The following is a 19154-nucleotide window of genomic DNA, read 5'->3' on the forward strand; positions in this document are numbered from 1 at the left end:
AGGGCACAATGATGAGCAGCCCCAGAGCTGCTTCTGGGCTCTGTGAAAACTGGGCATGCAGGGGTGAGAGGTGACGATGCGTTGTCTGGGTCCACAGATGCTCATATGCTGTATTCACTACAGGAGTTAGGGGCTAAGGGTCCCCTGTAGGAAGAGTGTGACTCCCATGTCCCCTACCTCACCTACCAGCCAGCCACCTTAGTGGTCCTCAGCAGATGGGCTAAATGTCTACAGAGCTATGATTGTAAGACAACAGCGGCCTTCTGAACTCCTTCCCAGGGCCCTAGATGGTTCAGTGAGTGCACACATGTGCCTGGTGTGGATTCTGGCTCCTGCTGTCTGGGCCGAGCTGAAGGCTCCCTAGTCCAGCCTTCGAGATCTTTCCATAGCTTTCCCTGCCTCCACCTCTGCCTCCTCCTCCTCCTCTTCCTCCTTCTCCTCCTCCTCTTCTTCTTCCTCCTCTTCCTCCTCCTCTTCCTCCTCTTCTTCCTCCTCCTCCTCCTCCTCTTCCTCCTCCCCCTCCTGCCCCTCCTCCTCCTCCTCCTCCCCCTCCTCCTCTTCCTCCTCCCCCTTCTCTTCCTCTTCCTCCTTCTCCTGGTGAGTCAGCTCAGGAGTTCACCCTCCTTGTGGGAAGTAGCCTCATGCTGCAGCCTACCCAGCCCAGCCTTTGCAGATGCTGGCATAGCCCTTTGGGATGCCCCTGCATACTGCAGCTCATCTATCTCGAGGTCATGCTTTGCCGGGGAGTGGTGGCACGTGCCTCTAATCCCAGCACTTAGAAGGCAGAGGCATGCAGATTTCTGAGTTTGAGGCCAGCCTGGTCTAACAGAGTGAGTTCCAGGACAGCAGCCTTCCTCAAAGCTGCAGTTAGAATGATTCCTGTCTTTGTCTCTTGGGTCTTGAGCTCCTAGAAGCCAGAAACTCCTTCCTGGGGCCAGCGAGATGGCTCACTGGGTAAATGTGTATGCTTGGCTACCTGAGTCGGGTCCTCAAACCTACCATGGAAGAGGAGAACCAACTCCCAAAAGCACTTTTTCCACATGGGATGTAGCACACACACACACACACACACACACACACACACACACGTACACACAACAACAACAACAACAACAAGATAACTAGATATCTGTGTAGCTCTGGGCATGTTATTGCTCTGAGCCTGTTTCCTGGTCTCTGAAGTAAGGGTGTGGTAGCATTGAGGGCACATCAGCTGCCTCTAGACCACCTCCATGGACCTTTGTGGCATGGAGTTCCTTGGGAGGGTGACAGACAAGGAAGGGCCAAGCAGCATTTACTGAACACTTCTTACATACCAGGGAGACACTGAGATTGGACTCAGCACCCACTTTACAGCTAAGCAAACCGAGGTAGTGGCTAGCTCTCAGGAGCTGGAATCACTGATTCATCCCAGAGGGAGGGCCTGAGAGGGAAGATAGAAGACAGCCATTGTCCTATAAACAGGCCCCCAGGCAGCCCAGGCTGTTCTCACTTTCATGAAGTAGCTGAAGGTATCTTTGAACTTCTGATCTTCCTGTCTACCCTTCCCAAGCACTGTGATTGCAGGAGTCCATCACCGAGGCCCATCTATGCAGTGCTGGGGATCGAACCCATGGCTCTGTGCATTACAGGCAAATGCTCTACCCACTGAGCTACACATCCCCGTCCTCGTTTTTGTTTGTTTGTTTTTGTTTTCGTTTTTTTGAGACATTGTGTAGTTCTGACTGGCCTGGATTTCACTACATAACCCAGGCAGACCTCAAACTCATGGCAATCCTCCCGCCTCAGTCTCCCAAGTGCTGAGATCACAGGTCTGTGCCACTATCTACAGCCAGTGCAGGAGAGTCTTACATTGGAGTCTATAAAGCAGTGTTCAGCCATGGGGTCGCAACCTGTACAGGGATCGCATATCAGATATTTATGCTATGATTCATAACAGTAGCAAAATTACAGTTATGAAGTAGCAACGAAAATAATTTTATGGTTTGGGGTCACCACCACATGTTTTAAAGGGTCGCAGCATCAGGAGGGTTGAGAACCACTGCTACGGAGGGAAAGACGCCAGTTCCCACAGCAGAGACACGATGTCACCACTGTGGGCAGCCTTTCCTCTCCTCCTAGGCTCATCTCGCCTTCGCATTCGTGCCAAGGGTCTTATTCTGATGTAGCCTGAGGGGCAGGAAGATTGGCAGTTCTCACCACATCTGCTTCCCACTGGTCCCAGAGGACCAGGACCTGACAGCTGGGACCAGTTCTCCTCTCCTTGGAAATGCTGGGAGGAGGCAGATTGGTCTTGAGGTGAGGGAGTGAGCTCAGTCTCTCGATGTCAGTCACGCAGCCTCTAGTAACCACAAGGATAAGGGTAGTAACAAAGGCGAGCATTTATTGAACACCTACTCTGTGCCAGGCACTGCCCAACAACTTGACACATGAACCCTTTTAATCCTCTCAAATCTTCGAGGTAGGTGCTGTTATTAACCTCATTTGACAGATGAGGAAACTGAGGCCCAGAGAAATGAGATGACGTGCCCAAGGCCAGGCAGCCGGTCAGTGCTGGAGGCTCCACCACTTGCTGTCTGGGTGTCCCCGAGCAAGTCACAACCACTTCTCTGGGGGGCTTCCCCATCTGACACCTTCAGGACTCCACCTCATAGTTTTTCCAACAATGCAGTCGGTCTCTGGGTAGCTCTCAGCACACAGTAGGTGCTTAGTAAATGAACAGCCCTTCCTTCATCTTTAATTGGATGCCAGAAAGCCTTGGGGTGGGCATGGCAGCAGCGCCCTCCTCCGCTTTCTCCTCACACTGTCCTTTCCCAGCGCCAGGTTCCCCTTCCATGGTCCTGTCCAACCCCAGATCCGCGCAGGCCGGGTTCCCCTCCTTTCTCCTGACATCGGTCATCACCCCCGCAACCCTGAGTCCTCCGCAAGCTGCACTCCCGGGAGCATGTCGCGGAGCGGGGGCCCTGCGGATCCCCTCCCGTCGGGCCGCGCTGCCGCACGAGGCTGGCTGGGGCTAGGAGGCGGGGGCCTCGTCGTCCCCGCGGTGGCCGGCGTACAGCGCGGCCAGAGGTCGGAAGCGCGGACCCCAGGCGCGGAGAAAGGCGAAGTCCTGCTCCGAGCCGGTCGAGCCGCTGTGCAGCGAGCTGAGCGAGGCGGCCGGCGAGCCCGCGCCCTCGAACGCGTAAGTCTGGAAGGCGTCGTAGGGAGGCACCGACAGGTCCGCGTCCGCCAGCGCCACCTTGCGGCTGATGAAGTCCCTGAACACCGAGAAGTCCGGCTCGGGGCTCGACGGCCCCCGAGGCAGCGAGTGGCGCTCAGACGAGGAAGCAGCCTGCGGGGGACTGGCCGTGCCCCCGCCTGGCTCGCCACCCTTGAGCTCCCCGAAATCGTAGAGGCTCCGCAGAGCTGACATGTCATAGGCCTCGGTGTCCTGCTCGCCGCCGCCCTCGTCGTTGTATTTGATCACATTGTCCCGCATGTCTTCATCCACATCGGAGCTCAGGTGGCTCTTGTGGTGGCGCCTGAGAGTGAGGATCAGCAGAGCCAGCACTGTGGGGGGTCGGGATGGGTGGGCGGGAGACACAGGGACAGAGAGTGAGGGTTGAGCTCAGTATAGGGCACTGCCTGGACCCCCTCCAGCCCCCCAACCTGAGGAGGCAGATAGTCACGGTAGGTGGTGTGCTATTCATCACAGGAGGTATGCAAATTGTAGCTAATGGCCGGCCAGTGGGACTAGGTTGGGAAGGCAGAGCGACGCTAACGATTTTCACCTAATTTGAGGGCCAGAATTAACCCTTGAGTCTCCATCCTCAGTTCTAGGCGCTGGAAGGTTGAAGGCACCAGCCACAAGATGGATGAAAGTCCCCATGTCCCTGCTCTCCTCTGTCTCCCCGCCCCCGGAAGTCAGTGCTTCCTATTTAGTGTCTCAGGTCAGGACCCTCAGGGTTCTTTCTCTCTGTGAGATCTCTATCCAGGTGACCCCACTCCAGGCCCCCACGGGAAGGATTCCGTTAGTTCTCAGTGAGTGTGGCCTTTTCACCACCACCAGCAGCTGCAGGGAATTCTTCACAACTGCGGATCCTCAGTGAGTCCTAGATCTGCCTCTGAGACCTCCTTTGTCTCATCTCCACTAGAGAGGGACAGCTCACCACAGGCTGGGTCCTGACAAGTTAACCCCCGTAAATATCCTCTTAGACCTGGGAAACATTTCCCTAGCTTGACGCCTGGCATGGAAAAGACATTGGATGTGTGCTGGCTGAATGGAGTGAATGAATGAATCAATGAATGGGGAGTTGCCTGGAGACCTGACCGAGGGGGAGTGAATGAGTGACCTACCCTCTGTGCTTCTGTCTTTCCTCATCTGCCTCCAAGACTTCTCTTTCCTCCTCCTCCTCCTCTTTCTCCTCTTCCTCCTCTTCCTCTTCCTCCTCCTCCTCCTTCGTCCTCCCTAACACTGTATTCTGTCATCCAGGCAGGTTCTCCTGGCTTCCCCAGCTCCCTAGCAGTCTCCCAAGGACCTACTCCTTCATAATATTCCCTCCCTTGGCACTCGCCTGCAGGCCCATGGCTTTACCTTCCCTCCACCAACAACTCCAGCATCTTTTGCCTCTGAAATCCAGGCACATTCAATTTCCAGTCCCCTCAGTTGACCAAGAGAACCTCAAACTCCATACGTTCAAAGTTGAAATATCTTTCTCTTTCCCACTAACCTCCTCTCTTTCCACCGAGGCCCAGAGAACGTGATGGAAAAGGGGCCAGGAAGAATGTAAGGGCTGGAGGGAGGGGAGGGGTGCCAGGAAATGCAGACTTCTGGACTCATAGACCCACAGCAGCCATGGAGAACTCCACAGGATCAAGCCAGTCAATAGGCAAGGATAGTGGAGGGGCCAACAAGGCCCCACCCTCAATCCTAAAGCCATTGGCTGGTTGGTGGAAGCTGAGGGAAGAGGAGTAATTTTTCTTCAGAGGTGTGGCCACTGGTAGGCTGACCACGCTGCAGCTGCCGGGCAAGGCTATGCTCCAGGGTACAGCCACACTGCCGCGCACTTGCAGGCAGCGCTAATGGGACTCTGCGAGTGACTATAAAGAAGACACAAAGAGGACCCGGGGGTGAGAAGAATACACATAGGGAAGATCTGGGGGTCTGTGGGTGGACACAAGATACATTGTATACATGTATGAAATAAATATTTTTACATTTCATATTCTTTTGTGTATATGGGTATTTTGTCTGCCTGTATGTCTCTGTACCACGTATGTGCTCAGTGCCCATGGAGGCCAGGAGAGGAGGAGTCAGATCCCCTGCAACTGGAGCTACAGATGGTTGTGAGCTGCCATGTGTGTGTGTGTGCTGGGAATTGAACTCCGGTCCTCTGGAAGAGCAGCCAGTGTTCTTAACTGCTGAGCCATCTCTTCAGCTCCAAGAACGAATTAAAGAGAAAAAAAAACAACTTTGTTCAGTGATAAATCCTATTGTGGAAACAGTCTAGCACCCAAGAGGGATTTCCTGGATGGATGGATGCATGGATGGACAGACACATGCCAAACACCATGGAAGGGATTAGATGTTTCTTGCTGCTCCAGACAGATCCAGCCAGGCCTGTGGCCAGGGCCAGCTGTGAGGGCTACAGCACAGGGTAGGAGCTCATCACCTAACATGGTAGCTTACAACAGGGAAGGACGTGGCGGCTGGGGACAGGCCCTGAGGGAGGGCTGGAGGGAAGGAAGGTGTCAAGAGAGATGTAGAGAAGATAGATGGACGGCGTTTGGAGCTGGAGACCTGAAGCTGTGGAGGGGATGCCCACGAGAGCAGATGGTGGGGATTGCGGACGGCGGGCGACAGATGTGCCAGACCTGATCAGCGATTCCGCCCGTCACCTTTAGAGCACTGATGTGCACTTTCTTCGTTTGTGGGCAATTAGGCAGAAATTTGTTTGCACTGCCTTGGAAAATGAAACCGCTGTAAAGTGCACCCTCTGGAAAAAAAGGGTTTCTGAGCTGCTGCGGGCTGTGGTAGGGAGGGAGGGAGGGGCTGTACTCCTGGCTGGGCGGAGTCTGTCCACAGCCTCTGTGGGGATCTGAAGAGGTGTGGCAAGTCACTGGAGGATGGGCAGCCCAAGGGGGGGTGTCATCTCATGGGGGGGCTGGGCAGGGCTAATGAGCGTGGCCCCAAGAGAACCCCTAACTGCAGCTGTTCTGGCTACAGTCTGCACTTGGGTGGCTGTGGCTGTGGCAGCAGCCACAGGCTGTTCACATCTCTTCTCACCAGGGACACTGGGGTTCAAATGGCTTCTGGTACCACTGTTCCCAATGTCTCAAGACTATGTCCCAGGAGCCCTAAGTTGTTGTCTCCAGTTTTATTTCATGTCTGGTGGAAGAGTCAGAGGTGGAGACATAGACTGAGGAGACCTAATTTCATGTCAGAAGACTGGCTGGCTCATTTTAGCCAAGCCACTTAACCTCTGTGAGCCTCAGTTTCTTCCTCTGAGAAAGGGGTTGATACACTTGGTAGTGCAGCCACACAGACGGGCTTCTCTTTATGGAGAACAAGAATTTTAAAAAGGGCAACAAACAAGAGAATTTTAAAAATATGGTTGGTATGTGCCCCCACCTCCATACCAGGTCTCAAACTCCCTGTTCAGCCAAAAATGACTGTTAACTTTGGCTATTCTTGTCTCTACTTCTGGGGTGTCGGGATTGCAGCCCTACACCATCACACCAAGTTTATGCAGTACTGAGGATCGAACCTAGGGTGTGTGCTGGATAAGTACTCTGCCAATGAGGCCATACCTCCAGCTCCATATTTCTTTTTACCAGTAAGGGGTATCATTCTATAGTCCAGGCTGGTCTGGAATTTACTACATAGCCCAGGCTAGGCTCTCACTTGCAGCAATCCTCCCGCCTCAGCTTTCCAAGTGCTGAGATTACAAGAATGAGCCCAGGCTATACATGTGGCTTTAAACTCTTGGACGTCTTGGGCTATGTGTGGGGCACAAAACTCTCCCAAGCAGGCCACCATTCTCACTTCAGAGACCTCCCCACAGGAACTGCAGGTAGAGGTTAGAGATGTATCTAGCCAGCCTATCTGTATGTAGGAGAAACTGAGGCACCTCTCCCAGGGTGCCTCTATCCAGGCAGGATACCAATGTTCAATCATGGGAGGCAGGGCTCTTAGACTCACCGACCAGGATGAGGACACAGACCAAGAGAGCGATGAGTGCGCCCGGGCTGAGGGAGGCAGCCATGACAAAGGCGGTGGTGTTGCAGGATTGGATGGCACCGGAGCTGTCACAGCCACAGATGCGGATGGTGAGGGTGCCCGTGCTGCTCAGTGTGGGTGGCCCGCTGTCCACAACAAGGATGGGCAGGAGGAACACATCCTGCTCTTGCCGGTTGAAGCCCACATGCTGTGTGTGCACCGCAGCTGTGTTATCTGCTCCGGAGAAGTGGACAGTGTGTGACTCTTGGCTGGGCTCAGACCCTGGCCCAGCCACATCCTGAGCCCACCTTGAGATCTGCCTCTTTCCACCCCAAACTGCTGCCTCTCCAAGGATCCACACATCTGTTTCCTCATCTCCCCCACTTCTGCCTCAGCTGCTGAGGTGTCCTCAGCCGTCCCTGAACTGGGTTCCCAGCTGCCTTATATGTGTTTTCAGCAATCCTAAGATTTTTCTGCTCCCAGCTGTGACAAGGTACTGTCCCCAGCTAATCCCAGATTTTATCCCCTGCTGGACCAATGTCCTGGCCTTGGCTATGCCAATTTTTTCCCCCTATTGATCTCAACAGCTCGCTTTGTTCCAGATTCTACTCCCATTTCCAATACACTCTGCTTTGGGGAGTCCTGGGGTCCTTAGTGGTGTTTTGCTGGACCTTGACAAATTCAAGGTCATCAGAGGTGGCTGAAAACACTGGCTGGCGTGTGCCTGTTCTGAGTGGTCTTTTTGTCCTCTGTGTTAGTTAGAAGATTTGGAGCTTAAAGGTCTCTCACTAAGAAGCTGAGCTTCCAGGGTAGGGATGCAGCCTTCATGGCCATATGAGGAGACCCAAAGCATCAGACTCTCTCTATGCAAAGTTTTCCTTTGTATATAGGCAGTCAGAGAGAGGGGCAAGCTCCGGGAGCTATTGTTCAGCTGTTTGCAGCCAGGCAAAACCTGGAAAGCTGGTCTTGCAACATAGGCTAAGCCACAGATCATACCCACTTCCTCTCCTTTTCTTCTGTCCTCCACATCTGTCAGGAAACATTGATCCCTGCTTTCTGGGGGTCACCAGTCTTGCACAGTATGGGGATCTGAAGAGCTAAGTCCCAGGACAGACGCTCCATCTCTGCTGCTGCCTGTCTGCCAGACCCAGCTCTCCTTACCCTGGCTGTCAGGGTGGGTTCTTACCTGAGACCCCAAGGGCCCAGAGTCCCTTCCCGGCTTTGTGGATGGGACCCGGGGAGCTCAAGGAAGTGTGTGCCTGTGTGGAGAGGCCAACCGGGATCTTCCTGGTGCTAGTTTGTAAGGAAGTCCCAGCCCAGGATGAAGCCCGTCTCTCCCCTGCCACCCTTTCTCAATAATCACTGCTTCCCAACAGATTCCCAATTCCGGTCTTCCTCACTATGGATACAAGATGAGGAAAGAGCCCTGGGAAAGACTGACCCATAACCTTGGACACACAGAGGAAGTGAGTGGAGATCAGATGTGATAAGCTGGCCCATGAGGTGACAGACAAACAAGGCTGAGTGTCTTACTGAGCCCACCGTTTCACCCATTTGGACATTCCCGTGCAAATGTTAGCAACATTGTCTGCCTCAGGCACTAACTCCCTCAGTCCTCATGGTACTCATCAGCAAACAGAGCCAGGGTCTCACCTAGCAGAGAAGATGGACTAGTATCCTTCCCCGCACACAGCAAAACCTCATAAATGCTGGCTAATGGTTCTCCCACGTGCTGCACCCAACCCCTGCTCCCTGTCTGGATGTCTCTGCCTTGCTTCTGTGAGTCTCCGCAATTTAGGACGCCCTCTCTGCCTTCCTGCTGGGCAAATTCCTCATCCATCGTCTTCCAGCTAGATATCACCTCTGCTCCATGGCCTCCTTTCTCCTCTTCCCTGCGAAGGGGAGATTTATGGCTGCCACGCCCTGCTGTAATGACTGGGGTCCACTCAAGGCACCTCTTTCTCCATCACTGGCCAGCTGGAGCCTGGCCTTCTACCAGTCTTAAGGAACACAGTTGGAAGAGACCACAACTCTTGGGCTAAGTGGCAGACATGGGTCAACAGCTTAAGCTCTGGCTTGTTTTCTGGGACCTGTCTGTTAAAGGTTGAGGCAGCCCAGGCTAAGAAAATACTGTTCCCTGCCAGAGAAGAAAGAAGGCTCAAGCGCAGGGGGAAAGAAGGGAAGGGGGAGGGGAGGGTGCATCAGCACCGCTAGATGCTCCTTGGACATCATCAGCCTGTGGGCATTTGAAACACACCGCCACATTTAGCTCTCCTAACCATGCTTGAGCAGGGTCCTCCCTCTGTGTGTGTGGAGACTGAGGTTCAGCAAGAAGTGACCTGTGTGACTGGCATGGTGGCTCAGCAGTCGAAGGGGCTCACACTGAGCCTGATGACCTGAACCGCATCCCTAAGACCCACATGGTGGAAGGAGAGAACCAACTCAAACAAGTTCTCCTGTCACCTCTGAATGCTATATAGCAGGTATCCCCACCCCACTCGAGACACAAAATAAATAAGTGTAATTTTTAAAACTTTTACAGAAGCGAGTAGGGGGCCTGAGAGATGGCTCGGCTGTTAAGAGTACAAATATTGCCCTTGGAGAGGACAGGAGATCCAGGCACCCATATTGGGTAGCTCATAACTGCCTCTAATTCCAGATCCAGGGGATCTCATGCCTCTGGCCTCCACCAGCACATGCACACATACACACACATGCACACAGGCACACATGCACACACACAGACTTTAAAAAGTAATGACTTGTTTCTTCACTGCTCATCTGTCTATCTGTCCGTCAGTCAATCCACCCACCTTTCATCGACTTGTTCATCCACTATCACCCATCTACAGACCCATCTGTCAATTCATCCACCCTCCACCATCCCTCTGTAGATCTGTCTTCCTATCCAGGCTCTAGCTGTCATGGACCCACACCTTTTCATCATCCATCCATGCTCTGTCTACATTCTACCATTCACCCGAGGATCCGTCTGTCCATCCATTCTCACCCGAGGATCTGTCTGTCCATCCATTCTCTAGCCATCACCCACCCATCCATTGACTTCCTGTCATCTGTCCATTCATACACAATACATCACCCTCCAACATCCATCTGTACATCCATGTACCCATCCATTTTTCAACCTTGCAGCATCTACCCGGCTACCCTCCGTCTATTCCTCATCTCCCATCTGTCACCTGTCTGCCTACAGCACCCACCCACCCACCGCTCATTTATACACCCATCCTCTGTATTCCATCTGTCCATCTGCTCTTTGTTACCTGTCCACCCATCCATTGCTCCTTTATCTACTCACTTATCCCTCACCCATCCATATGTCCTCCTTCCCCCTATCACCCTGCGCTCAGTTATCCACCTGCCCTCTCTTTCCATCCACCATTCCATTTTCTTCCCTCCCTCCCTCCCTTTCTTCATTTCCTTCCTCTCTCTTGCTTTGGAAGCTCTTCATTAGCTGCTGCCTGCTGGCTGCTGAGGGGAAACAATGGAGAGCTAAATCAGCTGTTGCCTGGATCAGAGCTCAGATTCTAATGTGAGGAACAAACACCAATTGAAGGAGCCCACAGCTCTGTCTAGGGTTACAGACCATGGGAGCGCTGGGAAGGGCCAGTGCGGGAAGACCTATTAATAAGGCCAGGCCAGACGCTGCTCAGGAGGTCAGGGGAAGTTTCTTGGGAGAAATGACACACCCGAGTGAACGGTCATTCTGGGTAGACAAGTCCAGGAAATGAGCATGGCCATGTGCTGCCGCTGAGGTTGGGACACAGTCTGTGGCTGGAGAGAGACAGAAGCCCATCCTGGGAAGTTTAGCGGGCCAGTTTTCCTAAGGAACTTGCACTATTTTCTGAAAAGCGACAGGAGGCCATTGATTCGTGGGCTTTAAACCAAGAAGTGACCTGGTGATACATCATCCATTCGTTCCACAGGAAATCTGAACTGAGCACTGTCTATATGTCAGGATTATTCTAGCCTCTGGAGACATGGCTATGAATAAGATAGACATGGTTTCTGTCCTGGCTTGAACCTGCCCCGTGGCCAAGGACACTTATAAAGGAAAATGCAGGCATCGACATGGACTACAGGTGGGAAGCGCTGGTGTGTTTTGTGTGAGACAATAGCAGTAGTAACAGCAGAGAGAAGTAGACAGATTTGAGAAATGAGTGCTTGGCCCTGGCCCAGCCTCCAATTGCCAAGCAAGACAGAGACACTGTCTCCCACTATGAGGCCAGATGTTCTAAACGCTCAGAGCCCTGCCACACCCCACTCAGTGGAAGGGGATTCCTGGGGTATCGACCTGATCTCATCCAGTTGCCTTCCTCTGGGAAGCCGCTGACCACCCCCAGCCGCCCCACCCCTCTATGTGGGACCCGCGCCCAGGAGCAGCATCCATCCATCTGGCCCGACATCCATCAGCGTCAATCCCTGGCTGCAAAGGCAATATTTATAAATCACATTTCCAAACTGGCTACACATTTGTACAAAGAAGCAGATGGGTTGGGGTAGCCGCTTGCCACCTAAGATATTTTATATGGCGAGGAGGTGGGGGGTTGGCACATGGAGGGAAGGAGCTGAGGGCTGGAGGGGAAGGCCTTCCATGGGGGTTCTAACCTCAAAGCTTTTTTTCCTCAAAGCTTACACTCGAGGGTCACTCCTGAAGGGAGCTCAGGAGGACCCCAAACTAGGAGAACTGGTGGGGGAGGGGTTGAACCCCAGGCCCTGGGTTGGGAAGACCCTTGAACTTGGAGAGGCAGGAACAGGGCTGACCGAGTGTCCCGGCACCAGCTCAGGATACCAAGGGAGGGAGGTGTGGGCTGAGTTGTATTGGTTATTGAATTACTTCCAAAAGGATTTAAACAGTGGTGGCTCTGAGCCCTGGTTCCTCCCACAGCCTTTCTCATAGCCATGTCCCGCCCTCGGGGGAGGGGCTAATGCCAGACACAGCGGGGGCTGTGGGGTCCGGGTTTAGCGGCGGTCATTGTCCCGTGGGAATCAACTGTCAGAGTAGAGGCACTGGCTGCTAAAGGCTCTTTGAATGGCTCTGGCCACACGTTTGGCCTCGGAGACCTTAAGGCTTCTCTGTGGAGGGGGCCGGGTCTGAAACGGTTCTAGGACCAGAAGACCAACATGGTCTGCCCCGCCCCCATGCCTCTTGACTGATCTGCTTTCTGTCCTGTTTTCTGTTTGTTTGCAACTTTGTTTCAGACTGTTCTCACTCTGGTTATCTGTTTGGCTCCCTCCCTGGTTGCTTTTATTCTCTATTTGTGTGCATGTGAGTATCTGTGTGTGCTAGGTACACTTGTGTGAGCACACACACGTGCGCTGTGTGTGTGAGAGATCAGAGGTCAACATCAGGAGTCTTCCTCTATCATATTCCACCTTAACTTTTGAGACAGGGTCTCGCTGGACTGGAACTTACTGATTAGACTATGTTGGCTGGCGGCAAGCCCCCAGGACCTCCCCTGTCCTTGCCTCTTGCTGACAGGGTTATAACAGACCCATGCTACTGTAACTAGCTTACATGGGTATTAGGGATTTGAACTCAGGTCCTCATGCTTGCATGACAGGCACTTTACCGCTGAGCCATCTCCCGACCCATTTCGCTGCCTACTCATTGTGGATCCCTCCAGGGAGGCCCTCCTAGAACGCCTCTCCGTTTCAGCTTCATGCTGCATGCTTTGTTGAACACCTACAAGGGGCCGGCACTTGCATTGCAACCCAAAGCCTGCAATGAGCAGAACAGGGCCCAGGCTCTTGAGGAAAAAGGCAGTATTATTCCTCCTCCCTGGCTACTCATTATGCTGGATATATTATTGATTTGTTTAACTTCTGTCGTGCTTCAATAGACTATGAACCCCACATGGGTGAGACTTCTCTCCCTCCTGTCATTAAATTCCCCGGGCCCAGAGCAGAGCCTGCCTCACAGGGAGTGTGTCTCAATGGAGCTTAGGAGATTAAACATAGAAAGGGAGAGTTTAAGGTCCACTGCGTACCCCAGTAACTCTCTTCCCCCTGGGGTGCCTGACTACTGTATTGGCCCCATTTTCAGACAATGAAACTCAGGGTTAGAGAGGGACAAAGAGTTGCCAGAAAGTCATGGAGAGTCTGTCCCTGAGCTTGGGGTCCTCACTCCCTTCCATTGACACCTGCCCCCCTCAGCTTTGTTTCTAAAGTTCCAGTGTTGATTTCATGGGGACCTCGGGGGACAGAGCAGGGTAGCATGGAGTATTCAGATCAGACAGGTGGACAGTTTGCTTTTGCAGCGGGGTACTAAGTCAAGGAACGTCTATATTATACAGAGACATGTGTGTGTGTGTGTGTGTGTGTGCGCGCGCACGCGCTAGTGTGCGTGCACACGTGTGCATGTGCGTGTGCATGTACCATATGAGTGTGGATATGAAACTCCCACGTGTAGATGTAAACTGAACCCAACTGGTTCAGTAGGCATAGACTTTGGAGGGCCTGCAGAACTCTAGGAAAAGCCTGTTCCTTCTAAGACAACTAAAATGGGGACAGCCTCCCTCCATGTGGCTGTGAGGATGACAAGGGACTTGAGTTGGGGACATGTTTGAACCACAGGTTGGGGTATATGTACCATGCTGCCTTCCTCTGTCACTTGGCTTCGGGACTATTCTCTACTGTCCACCCAACTGCTCCTCTGGATGCTCTTCCAGGATCTTTCCAACGGCCACTCCCTGCCCTTTGGATGTGTCCCCTCAGTCTAAAAATCCATGCTCTGGTTCCTCAGGGGTTGGCTAGTGGCTGGGTGTCAGCCCTGGTCTGGCTCATGCGCTGTGACAGTAGACCTAGCTCTGGCTCTCTGGGGGTGGGGGGGACTTAGTTTCTACACGGAGAACAGAGGAGGAAGACAGTGAGTCAGCCTCCCTCCCTCCCATGCCCCAGGAAGGGTGGCTCACTGGAGGCTTACCTTCGATGTCCAGCAGAGAGAAATGAGGGTTGCTGGGTGCTTCTGGTACCAGGCGGAAATAGAAGCGGTGGCCACCCTGGGGTTCGTCTCTGTCCACCACACTGATGGTTTGGATGAGCTGTAGGATGAGGAAAAGGAGGGTACACAATGAGGTGGAGTAGGGGCTCTCTCATGACAGCATCTCTGGTCCCCAGAGCCTGTGGGTACCTGGCCTGGCTTGGCATCTTCACACACAGCTGCCTCGTAGGGTGTAGCCAGCTCCGGGGGATTGTCGTTCACATCCAGGATTCGGATCCGTAGGGATGCCCGAGATAGCTGAGCATGATTGTCTGTGGGAAGAGCGGCGAAGAAAGCAAGAAGTGAGACCAGAAGACCTACCTACTGCTAGGAGATTAGACAGCAGGGCCACACCGACAGACACTGTGGGGTATCCACATGGGCACAAGGACCAGGGCTAGGGACACAATCTCCTAAACACTTCCACCCTCTGCCACCCCCACCCCCACCATTCCCATCCCATCTCATCCATTCTCTGACATGTCGGCTTCCACCCTCTCTCCCATCTCCACGACCATCTGCACTCTTGTGGCTCCATCTCTGCCATCACGATCACCATCACCATCACCAACACCATCACCATCACCAACACCATCACCAGCACCAGCACCAAAATCCCACCCATCATCACCATCACCAACACCCCACCCATCACTATCACCAACACCATTACCAATACCCTATCCATCATCACCAATACCATCACCCCACCCATCACCATCACCATCACTAACACCCCACCCATCACCGTCACCAGCACTATCACCATCGCCAACATCCCACCCAGCCCCATCACTGTCACCAACAGCATCACTACCAGGAGCACCATCACAATCTGCACCGTTACAGTTTTTACCGCTATCACCATCACTACATCATTACTGTTACTAAGCCATCGCCATGATGACCAATACTGCGCTCCCTAACCCTAGTACGTAATGAACAGAACCCTTGACACCACTACCACTACCCCCTTAGATCACTGTTACCACATTCATTAGCTCGACCTTCATCATCCCCATCACCCTCATGGCCACTGCCCCTCTACCACCACCATCGATATCCTAACCTCTTTCAACACTTGCACTAGCACTACTGTCAGCCTTGCCACAGCCATGACCAGCCAGTTGTCACTATTATCCCCTCCACCATAGTCACCAGTGGTACTTTCAGATAAGCCCCTGCCTCCAACCCTGCGTTACCTCCATCACTGTCTGCCCTGTCCCCTAGAGGTTCTCGAATGCTCCTGGAGCACACATGTCCATCATTCAGCTGCCCTTGCAGGATCCTGTGGGTCCTGTGGCTTACGACAACTCATGTTCCCATACTACAAAGGGGAAACTAAGACAGGTGGGCGTGTTTAGACCAGGGGTCAGCTGGTGACTGAACTACTGCTCTCAGCACACCTAATCCTTTAAGGGCCAGATGAGTCCGAGGAGGCAAATTTTACCAGCAAAGCAGGATGCCCATAAACTCAAGGCCTTGTCTTTACTTAGCTCTGGGTCTCCTGCATAAGGCATAGAATAGCTTGTCCCTCACAGTTGGGCAGATGAGTGAAGTCAGAGGGATTACAAAGAGGCCTGGATTTCAGGCGTGACTAAAACCAACCCTGAGCTAGAACTTGGGCTCAGGCAAAACCCTGATTTCAGTTTCTATCCCTGGAAAGTGCTAGACATGAAATGGTGGGTAAGACTGAGCCCGCCTCTGCCACATAGGAGCTTTGCGATCTCAACGAGTGACTTCTCTGAGCTTTGGTTTTCTCGCTTGCAGAACAGATTGGTTAAGGGTTAATGTCTCTCAGGTGCTTGGAACTGTATACCCAGCCCAGAAGACTGGTACACAAGTATCTAGCAAGTAATCTGACACCAGAGAATTGGCTGCCTCTGCCTGGCCTCTTAGATCAGTTCCCTGAAGGCTGGTCCCCCTAGTTTCCCTCCCAGAGTGCCTTGCCATCCAGCCAGGTTACTAAGCCAGCAGGCTCACTACTGACCTTGTCTGCCGGCCCCTCCCTACAGATGCATCCCCCAGGAGAGGAAATGACACCCCACTTTCAAGGAGATGCTTGGATAACAGGAGTCTCCAGCTGGGTTGACAGAGAGCTATTTTGGGGGCAATCTGGGAGTTCCCAGGCAGCCATGCACCCCATGTTTGGGAGGAAGTGGACCCATCTGCTGCCTCCTCTGAACTCAGAGGCCTCTGGATGCTGACTGCAGCTGCTGGAGCTGAAAGAGCTGGAGGTGGAAAGGCCAGGTGGGCCACCTCTGGGGAGCCAGGGGAGGGAGGAGGAGGAGGGGGAAGAGGAGGAGGGGGAGGAAGAGGAAGAGGAGGAGGAGGTCCTTCATTAGCACTGCTGACACCTCTCTGGTGTTCCCCTCAGCAGAGGGCATGTTATCTCCTCAGTTTACCCATATCTGCCACCTCAGCAATTAGAGGGGTTCTTCTGGGACCGAGGGAGGGGAATCGTGACTGGGGATGCCGAGTGAGCTGTTATTTTTAAGAGCACATTGCCAGAGAACCTCCACAAACAGATGGGGTGCTTCTGGGAGGCAGGGGGAGAGGGATGCAGGCTCAGCTGATTGTGGGGCTAGTGAAGGCCCGAGTGTCCTCCCTGGCAGCCTGCCTCTGTAACAGGGGTGTGGGGTAGAGGAGAGGTGGGGAAGAAGCTCTGGGCACTTGACAGCCCTCTCATGAAGGGCAGTCACCCTCTGCCCATGTTCTATTACGGGAAGACCCTGCTGTCGCATCATTGCTGTGTTGCACCTGAGCCTTCCTGGCCTCCCTTCCGACATGTCCCACACGAGTCACTTCCTAGGAGAGCCCTGAGTCCGTTTGCCTGAGTAAGGGTCTCAGATCTAAGAGCTGGACATCTGAGGGCACTTACTTAAGAGGTGTGCCTCCAAGTTACCTAGGTTGTAGTGTTTGTCCCAAGGATTCGGGCTGGCCTGGAATTACCGATGCTCCTGACTGGCCCCTGTGCCCTCAGCATTAGGCAATGCTTCTCATCCTCAGAAAGTCACCTTAAAAAAATACCAGTGCTGAAGTTGGCTTTGCCTAGGGAGGATCACCATGTACCCTGCTTACTAATGTTGCCTTAGGGTGAATGGCAGGCCTCTGGTACCTTCCAGGCCTGCTGGGTTGGGTTGTGCCCCTCATAATCACTAATGATGGTGAGACCCACCTCTAGAACCTTCCAGGGATCTGTCGCAGCACCAAGCACCTTGAACCTTCAACCTTCAACCTGAAGCAAGTTGAACCTTGACCTCTGTCCAGTTTCCAGTATCCTCTCCTGTCTATGACCTCCCATGGGTCTCTACCCAGCCCATGAAAAGGTGATGTCAGATCTATTTTGTGGATGGAGAAACTGAGGGGGGTGGGGCAGAAATATCAGTTGTCCCTGAGCCTCTGAACTCTGAGTGTGTGGTCCAGACACAATGCCTGGCCCTCCTGCTGCCCGGGTCTTTGTCAATCTAGTGGCAGCTGCACAGACTCCCGGCACAGGAGACCTTACCCAGTGCCCGGCGGCAGGTGCCCCCTCCAGGGGCCAGGTCTCCCCCTCTGGCCCTCCCCCATTGCCATCTCAGTTCAGCTGACTGACATGCAAATTAGTTTAATTATTTCTTCTTCTAAAATAAATTATATTTTGCAGTAGCTGCAATATGTTGTGTCAGGCAAAATTACATTCAATATTTTTAAACTAATTGATGCAGCCTTGAGGAAGGCTGATTGACAGCCCAGAGCTGAGCAGGCCTGCAGCCCTAACCGATTCCTAAATTAAAATTAAACGTGCTCTGGCCTGGTGCTTCCTTCGTCTGTTGGCTCGCTGAGCATCTGGGGAGGTGGCAGGTGGAGCCCCGGGGTCGGAAGAGGCTGGGAAGGAAGGCTCTGGGCTTATAAAGAGAGTGGAGTTAGGGCCAGAGAGCCACGGGGCTGGTCTCTCACTGTCCTGGTGCAGGGAGGTTCCCTAAACACAGAGGCTGGGGTGAGATTGGACATTTTGGAACAGAGGCTTGTGGTTTTTGCTGATGACTGTGGAATGGGAGTCTCCTTTGTACCAAGGACACAGGAATGAACAAGAACAACATGATCCTTTGGTCTAGAGGAAGAGACAGACGGCCCTCCAGACTGTGTAAGAAGAACTGAAAAGCTCAGGAGCTGAGAGACATGCCCCGGTGGGTGCAGGGACCTTCTCCACGGATCAAGAGACCGTTCTACTCTGATCTGACTGGGAAATAAGCAGAGGATGGGGATGAGGAGGGAAAGATTGCTCTGGGGAGAGGGCTTGGCCTGTGCAAAGGCCCTGGGGTCAGAGGGTGGGGGCACTTCAGATCTCTTCTGAGGAAGACCCCAGCTTCCGGCAGGGTCACTCTCAGGGGATCTAGACCCAACTGAGCAGGAAGCAGAGATGGATGGGGTCTGTGGGAAGGGAAGAGGACATGGGGCATGGCCTAGCGACCAGAAGGAATGTGCTACTTTTCCCAAAGAAAGAGAGCAGATACATATCAAGCCACCACCATCAAGGTCTGTGCCTACCCATACCATCCTGTCAATGGCGGGATGCAGGGGGAATCCATTGCTGCTTTGTGGATGAGAAAAGAGTCTCAGAGAGGTGAGGCAGCTTCCCTAAGCTCTCACTGGAACGACAGATAGACTAGGACCAGGAGAAGAGAGCCTGGCTTTAAAGGGAGCATTCCTAACTGAGCCAACACCTCAGCTGCCAGAACTCTTCAAGGCCCATAAGGTCCTGCCTCCTCCAGGGAGCTCTCCATGACTGCACTCAGCCCGAGTCCTGTACTTTCTTCCACAAGATCTCATGGCTTGGGTTAGATGGCCAGCCCCTCCTTAGCCTTGGACCTCTTCCTTCCTCCCTCTGACTGAGTCTGCCCTTCAGCTCCTTCCTGATGGCTTGGGCCTTAATAATGGTTCCCTCACCACCACCACCACCACCACCACCAC

The 19154-nt window shown here is 53.3% G+C and overlaps 1 protein-coding gene across 1 annotated transcript in view; it reads right to left on the minus strand.

Annotated features, from left to right (window-relative positions):
* Positions 1-2362: 2362 nt before the first annotated feature.
* Positions 2363-19154, minus strand: part of Cdh22 (cadherin 22) — a 125255-nt gene continuing 108463 nt past the window's right edge. Inside the window, exons 9-12 of the mRNA XM_031372744.1 lie at positions 14352-14473; positions 14145-14262; positions 7181-7432; positions 2363-3549 (exon numbers count right to left, since the gene is read on the minus strand). Coding sequence (XP_031228604.1) covers positions 3014-3549; positions 7181-7432; positions 14145-14262; positions 14352-14473 — 1028 coding nt within the window. The 3' untranslated portion in view covers positions 2363-3013. The remainder of the gene's footprint in view (positions 3550-7180; positions 7433-14144; positions 14263-14351; positions 14474-19154) is intronic.

The sequence above is a fragment of the Mastomys coucha genome, unplaced genomic scaffold (assembly GCF_008632895.1).
Source record: "Mastomys coucha isolate ucsf_1 unplaced genomic scaffold, UCSF_Mcou_1 pScaffold15, whole genome shotgun sequence".
Taxonomy (NCBI): Eukaryota; Metazoa; Chordata; class Mammalia; order Rodentia; family Muridae; genus Mastomys; species Mastomys coucha.